Source organism: Poecile atricapillus, chromosome W (genome assembly GCF_030490865.1).
Source record: "Poecile atricapillus isolate bPoeAtr1 chromosome W, bPoeAtr1.hap1, whole genome shotgun sequence".
NCBI classification, from domain to species: domain Eukaryota; kingdom Metazoa; phylum Chordata; class Aves; order Passeriformes; family Paridae; genus Poecile; species Poecile atricapillus.
In genome coordinates this window covers 34610107-34618092 of record NC_081288.1, presented here as the reverse complement: position 1 = coordinate 34618092, position 7986 = coordinate 34610107, and the positions used below count along the sequence as shown (strand labels likewise).

The following is a 7986-nucleotide window of genomic DNA, read 5'->3' as shown; positions in this document are numbered from 1 at the left end:
CAGGTGTCATATGACTTTTGAGCACGTTCAAAGAACAATGTTTGTGATGTAAAGTCAGAAGTTAATACATGAGCTTTCTTGTTGTTCTCATATAACTTAAAATTTACCTTGCTCCAAAGAAAAGATTAAAGTATGACATTATTTGAAAGTGACTTACTTTAAGATGTTGATGCTCTTGTTTATTGTATGTTTCAATTAATAATTGATATTTGCTATAGTATTGAAGATTAAAAAGCCTAAAATATTGTGCTTTTGAATAGCAAAGAATAATTTGGGGCACACCAACATGACCCAAATTATCTGTTATTGAGTATTTGATTTTCTAGAAAAATGAACATTTTTTATCAAAAAGAACATTAATAAATACAAGATTTTGGTTTTACTGAATCTAAGAAAAAAACCCCAAACCCTCAAATGTATAAGCTAGCCTCAAGAGCACGTTGTATGAAGTATTTAAGGTTTTCATACAGTGTATAAGGATTATCGCTTCCATTTACTGTGAATACTTTCCCATTCAGTCAAAACCAATACACAGTTATTCTTTGCATTACCAATAAGGTGCAAATTTCAATCAGTTAGGTCATGCTGACATTTCTTTTAGGGTAACTCTTAAATAAGTTTGAAACTCAGAGTCTGGGGGCCTTTTGAGTAAAGAACTACACAGAGCCAAAGGACACTCAGCTGAGGAATTCCATTGTTTGAGGAATGTACTTGCTTTTTAGAAGTGATGAGCAACCCTAGTTATTAATTGGTGAGTGCTCCAGCATCTTCAGAATAAATGTGAAGGTCTGATTCTGACACTAAGCTTCTTTTGATCCAGTCTAAGAGTAGTTCCTCAGGTGACATAAACCCTAAAGTTATCCTTAATGGAACTATGATAATTTATTCCAGCTGAGTAGGACTTGAGGACCCTTTTCTGACAAACAGGAAGTACAAAAAGGGCCTGACTATAAATGAAAATTCCACATGATCAAATCATTCCATCAGTGAATTTATGAGAAATTTCAACATTGATTGCAGTAGGGTCACAATTCCATGCAGTGTGGTTACATCCCACATCATTGAGTATGGTAAGCTTCTGAGATTTTTTTATTTTTGTAAGTATGAAAGACAGTTTTACCAATAATACACACACATACATACATACACACACACACACACACACACGTATATATTATATGTATGACATATTCTTTTTATGCATGTTTCTCAGAAAATTGAGCAGAAGATTAAAACTTTCACAAGAACTCTTAAAAAATTTAGTAACTATACATTTTAAGGAGAACTCCAACTTTATGCAAAACTTTAAAAGGGTTGTTTTTGGTTTTGTTGTTTTTTTTTTTTAAGTTTTCAAGTTATTTAACCTAAAACTCTTGCTGACCTGGTCAGTATCACAACAGATGACAGTTTGTCACTTCATGTGAGCCTCTACCCTTTACCCTTCTGAATTACCACCCCTAATACAGGTAAATAATTCATATTCATTATCTGGGAAGAGAGAATATGAAAAGATGCACAACTACACTTTTAACTTTTACCATGGTATTTTTAGGATTTACTTGAAAATGCACATCTGTACATCAGTCCTGTTCATATTCCATGGATACTGTAACAGTAATAGATGCAGAAGACAGGTGGGAAACAAAGCCTTTCTCTTTTGTTTCAAAAGAATTAACTTTCAAGAGTGGAGAATGCCAGGATATTAAAGCTTACTAATCACTTAAAACACAATGCAAGCATTAATTACAGCTGATGTAAGTAAAAGCTAAATACACTCTCAGGATCTTTCAGATTTTCTACGCTATACATTTCAAGACAAGGTATCAATGGCATGCATCTTCAGAATTTAAAATGCATTTCACAGGTTTGTCTTTATTGTGACATTTGAACGCAATTCAGACTCTTTACTTTGCCTTAGCATGACTGGAAATTTCACCAGTGTTCACATACCCAGCAGTTACTCTTAATTCTTCGAAGCTCCATGAAGTACAGTCACCTCCTTTTTATTTTGTCTTCATCCAGTATTTGCTTCTCCTGAACAGAGACCACCAACGCCGAAGATTTCTTGAGGCTTTCTGGGGTGGGCAACCAGCCACCTGGCACCCGGTAGAGACCACGTGTCGCTGTACACACAGCCTTTGACAGGCATGAACACAGCTCCTTATAAGTCTAAGTCTAGAACAAGAGCTCATGGCATGACTTTGCTTTCAAGTTTTATAAACAATATTGAAGAGTATGTTATCTGTATCCATTTCTGCGTTTTCTGTCAGTTCAGAGACCTTCATCTGAAGACATCAATTTAAGGTAAAGGACACAGAGTTTAAATTAAGGGTGCAAAGGTATTTATGATTTGTAATGATTACACACAGTTGGAGGCATTTGAAAGAGGCGTTTTTTGTTCAGGGCATAGTTTGTTTGCCAGAGTCAGCTGAAAGTATTAATGCAATTTTAAAACCTCAAATGTCACACAAGGTAGATATTCACATAAGATACAGTCCTGCTAAGTGCACACTCTTCTTGTCATCGTTCAATTCAGTGTTGGTTTCACAGTAACAAACACAAATTGTCCTCATTTCTGTATCATGTCTATGGAGTCATGGGCAGCAACAACAGATGCAGACTCAGTCTGTCACTCCAGAAGGAATACGAATGTGCTTAAAGCTGCTTCATTTATGAAGCGAACATGGAACTGTTACCTGCCTGAAGAGAAAAAGAGAAATTCTGATTTTGTTATCTTTCCTTTCTGTATTACTAAGCAGTAGAGCTTTTCACAGAGATAAAACATAGATATTTTTTCCTTACAGTTTTGGAAATAAATTTAATGACACTTGCATAGGGATTTCTTTGCTCAGAAAGAAAAATGTTATAAGGTGTATTCTTCTGGTCCAAGAACACACTTGCCTGCAAAAGCTGATTGATGTCATCTAAGGTAATGGAACAACCCTCATGGTTTTACAGAACTGCTATGTTTGGGCATTTTGGTATCAGCAATCTCTGGCAGCAAACTTCCCTTTGAAGTCATCTGGACAAACCAAACTGAGAATCTTTGGAAAAATGGAACAACGTGTCCCATGCAGTGACAACTCTCCTTTTCAATGAGCATATGGTAGAACAAAGAATTTTAAGGACACTGAAAAACCTCTCAAGTTGTAGCTAAGTCAATCATATTGAATACCTGAGAGAAACTGCTACAGGATGAACTGCAAAACTGAGATTGTCTGTTATGCTCTTGGGCTGCTCTTTCCACTCATGATAAAAAATGAAGAGCTCAATGCTGTCTGAATTTTCCAGACTCTTACATAGATGCCATGGGCTAAATACAGCACAGTTTCTGTAACAAGAAGCATCTTGCCAGAGAAGTGCTGCTCTGTAGAGGACAGCTGGGACTGAGAAACCTCACTCACCTTTGCTGTTCCCTCTTCCGTACTAAAGCAAGACTGATGTATCTGATAAGGCTACAGAGACTACAGAAATGTGCTGACTAAGCTACAATTAATAAAAGCTCAGCTCTACTTGGCATACTCTCCTACACTCACCTGCTAATTTTAGCAGATTGTGTTTTTTAGTTTACATTGCTTTGCAACAGCTGAAGTGTAATAGCGGAAGGCTTCTCTGTATCAGCTCTAACACCGAAAAGGAGAAGCAGTAGCTGTCCTTTATTCTGGAATCCTTGTAAATTTAATTTTGAAGAATTCAAGTTAAAAATCAGAGGTCTAAATTAATGATACAGAATTAATTAAATTAGCTGCTAAAGATATACACAAATGACACCTACTGATAGCAAGATTTCTTTTTTTCCTGAAAACAGACTCTGAATCACTTTATATTGCAGCAGCTGAAGGTAGTTAAGCCTATGGTCAAACTTTCACCATCACCAACTTACCAGTACACGAAACAGTAACAGTGTTGAGGGAGAAAAAGCAACAGCTACACTTGTAGATGTTCCTTTTCTTTTTGCTGCAACACACTGGAAACAAAAAGGTACTTTATTACTACAGTTACAGTCTTTCAGGGAACTAGAAGAGAAGGGTTTGTAAATTAGTTAAGATAAAAAGGGAACCCAAGGAATTATAATTTATATTTTATATTAGTTCTTCCTACTTATAGATGAATATTTCTCAGGGAGGGGAAAGTTGTAATAGTCATCAAAACACATGCCATACATTTTAGAAGATAGAGAATGCAATCTGTTTCAAGTTCCACAAAGGCCATCTCCTGCATTTAACTGTTTCATCTTTTCTTCATATAGAAAAAACTTTTGTATTTTCTGTGAAGTTAAAAGGAAGATGTATGTTCCATTTCACACCATTTAACACGTTTAAGGATGACATTCCAAATGAGCTATTTGTAGCAACTAATATGCTTGGTGAAATGAATACACAGTCATCCATTCTATATACTGTATATGAAACAAATTTGCTTAAAGAATTGATTATTTTAGCAAGCTTAAACACTGAAAATTTCAGCTCCTGTGACAAAACTAGATCAAAACCTTGCCTATTTGTCCCTTCACCAATGGGCAGCACCAGGCATTTCACTCAGTGTGAGAACACTACAGGACATGTACTTCTGCCACCTACATCAGATCTTTCCCTAAGTCTAAAATAGTTAAAATCTGACCAAACATCATGAAATACGAAGTTAGACAATACTCTCAAAATGCTTTAGCATAGACTACTTTTACTTAAAATTTCCCTAAGTCATTTGCTGGATTTCACAGAATTCCTTGCCCAAGTCATGTCCAAGGAACTTCAAAACCTTGAACTGTTATTTCTGAGGTATATTTGATTGGCTGAGAACTTTTTCTCTTTAAAAATCAGATAAATGAATGTATAAGTAGGAAGAGAGCTGTGAGTCATTTCAGGATGACCTTAAGAAGTTATTAGCATTTGAACTAATTGAATTAGCATTGAAACACAGTACCCTGGGGAATGTAAAAAAAATTAACTTAAAAAATGTTATTGTAAGAGGTATTTAAAAGTATTTAGGAGCACAACCAGAAAGACATTGCTTTCTATTTATTTCCATAATTTTGACCTAGCTTTACACTACACAGCAAATAACAACATTTACTTTATTTTGCTCCTTTCCCTATAGGTCTCAGCAATACTTTCTCACAGTGGAAATAAAGACAGACAAAATAATGTCCCCATAATAAAATGCTGTATGCAGAACTATCCTCCATATCAATTTCTATATTTAAACCAGAAAGTCCTTTAAAGGGAACACTCTAAGCACATATTTTACCTCTGCAGCAAGAGCTTGTTTGGGCTGCCCAAATAATATTTGGGGGGTTTTTTGTGTTTGTCACAGAGCTAAACATGAAGTAGTTCTCAGAGATAAAATTACACCTGTAAATACAAATTTTAAGTGAAATAATATACCTTATCTCATTTTCCTCTTGATAGTCATGACACTGTGTAGTTTCATCACTTTCTGGTCTGGATTTGGGATGTATTTTCTAGGAAGAAAATGCACTAAATATAAATATTCTAAAGCTATAAATATTCTAAAGCTTTCTTTAGAAACTAAACAGTTATACATTTTAATTTGCTTCAGTTTTCAATATCAAAGTCATCTTGCAAAATGTAGGCCAAATCCTGTCCTCTAATGTACATCTACTACTGATATAAATTTTGCTATTGAAGCTTTTGTATTGTAGGCAGGGGCATAGGGGCCAAAAGCAAAAAAATTCCTTTCTCAATATACATTAGGAGAAAAGGAAAATTGGGTGAATGTCACGATTTTTATTTCCAATTACAGAGCGATCATGCTGATAAGGAAGGATTTGCTCTTTGATGGTGGAATTCAAGAATTTGACACACAGATTTACATCTGCAAGTCACAGTTAAGTGAAGATCAAAAGGGATCTCTTGCTTTCTAATACAGAATGGTTCTCTTATTCCCACCTCCCCACAGCTAAGAAATGTAGCATCACTATGTAAACAATTATATGTAGTATCTCTTACCTTCCAGTATATGGCTCCCAAAATAAAGCCAATAAGGAGAGACAGCAATGATGTCAGAGCTATGCTGATCCCTTGCAGGCTGGAGCTGCTAATGAAGCCAAGTGCTTCTTCTGTAATTAAAGATACTCTCATTAGTGAAGACAGATTTATAGCAGAAAACTGTCTTCAGGGCAACACTATTAGCAAGAGCACTTTCATGCACCACCTACATAACAGCATCTTAAATAGCAGAACAGATACTTCAAAGTGCAATGTACATGAGATGCACTTCATACAAAATCTTACAGGAAATTTTTGACCACAAGGATGCTCCACCTACTTCTGAAACAACAGTGATGAAAAGTACCAACACCAATTCTCTTTTTACCATTTGTAGAGAATTATCTCTTTCCCACACTTCAAAGTTTTGTATTTCTTAATTTTTTTAAGTCTTTGAAACACAAAGAAACTATTTGGAAAAGAATATATGTTAATTCATGAATTTGCATTAGTTCCATCAGAGACCTCCCACTGACTGCAGGCACTTTGCCTTGCCACTAATCAATGACTAACATGAGAGGTCTCAAGAGAAGTTAATTTAACAGAATAAGCCTGATCACTTCTAAAGCTTCCTGGAAAGTTACTGCTGACTTCAGCAAGATCAAACCCTTGTACCTTGAGGTTTAACTGTGTGTTATTTGTTTATAAGTATTTCTTGGTAGCTTTTAACGTTTTGTACAGAAGAGCACCAATCCTATTATTTCATGTACATGAACAATCCCATTCCCCTCACTGGGACCTGCAAGCATGATGAAACTAAAATCTGGCCCTTCAGTTATTTCATCAAGAGCAGGATGTGGAAAGTCCTACAGAGTCACCTGGGGACCCTCCTTCTGAAATGCAAAGTGAACCTCAGGAAACTGGTATTTTAGACATTGTCCACCCAGTTTTGGTTCATTTCAAATTGGGTGTCTGCAGCTCCAGTGGTGGGTATATTGACAGATTATAGGAAAAGAACCGAACTGTAACCACTGGAAAAGTGTACGTGATTGGATACACAGAAATGAAAATGAGCTGACAGCACTCAAAATTTGTGTGACTCATGCAAACAGTAAATGTCTAAGCACATACAGGATGATATACTGGGTCAAGCAATATGTGTTTAGTACATTATTAAACAGCCTTCAAGAAAATAATTTGGTTTAGAAAGGAGTGCTCTTATAATGAACTAGAGATTCATTTTCAACTCTCAGATTTTCTTGTTAAATTAGTTCAAGTTTTAGACAAATATTCTTTTTATTTCAGAAATTCAGCTGTGTTTTCTAGGCTCAATGTAAGTAGAAATAAAAAGACAACAAAAAGTCTATATCTTACATATACTACATATATCTCTGGGCCTCAAACAGTGTTTACAAAGTCTAGGTTCTTACTGTAGCGGCTTGAGTTGCACTTATATCTGGTAGATTTGGCACACTAAAAGGAAACATCAGTCAAGCAGAACCAATGCTAGCTTACCGTGAAAGAAATCTGTCTACAGAAGGGAAAGATAGCAGACAAAATTCTACAGAGGTGAACATCAGCTGAAAAAGAGAGGCTACTGATTAGTCTGCCTCTGTCTGCTCAGACATTAAAGCCAAGAGCAGACATTAACTGGGGGGACATAACCTTTCTAACTTTCTGTCCCAGATTAGGCACAGTGGATGTTTGCTTGCAGAACTGATCTTCAAGAAAACTGGGCAAACTCAAGTGGGTGGAGCCAGCCTGACCAACTCCAAAAATGTTCTCCTGTTGTTTATCTGAATTGTATTCTCAGAAGAAAATTCCGATATTGCTCTTGTGCTCTATGCAGGTAAAAAGCAATCCTCATTTGCCTAATGCCATTCTTCTCAGCGAGAGACTGCTGAGCTTTACAACTAAATTATGTAAATCATATGGGGATGGCATTGTTTTCTGGATTTTACCCTGCAGACTTCAGAAAAAAATTAAAAAGTGAAATAAAAATCAAAGGAAAGACTCTTCAGGTCATGTAGAGCAGAAT

The 7986-nt window shown here is 35.9% G+C and overlaps 1 protein-coding gene across 2 annotated transcripts in view; it reads right to left on the bottom strand.

Moving 5' to 3' along the window:
- Positions 1–331: 331 nt before the first annotated feature.
- Positions 332–7986, bottom strand: part of LOC131592267 (kit ligand) — a 54517-nt gene continuing 46862 nt past the window's right edge. For both annotated transcript variants that reach the window (XM_058863671.1, XM_058863672.1), the window contains 4 exons: positions 5970–6079; positions 5385–5461; positions 3884–3967; positions 332–2700 (listed from right to left, as the gene is read on the bottom strand). In XM_058863671.1, coding sequence (XP_058719654.1) covers positions 3928–3967; positions 5385–5461; positions 5970–6079 — 227 coding nt within the window. In that variant the 3' untranslated portion in view covers positions 332–2700; positions 3884–3927. The remainder of the gene's footprint in view (positions 2701–3883; positions 3968–5384; positions 5462–5969; positions 6080–7986) is intronic.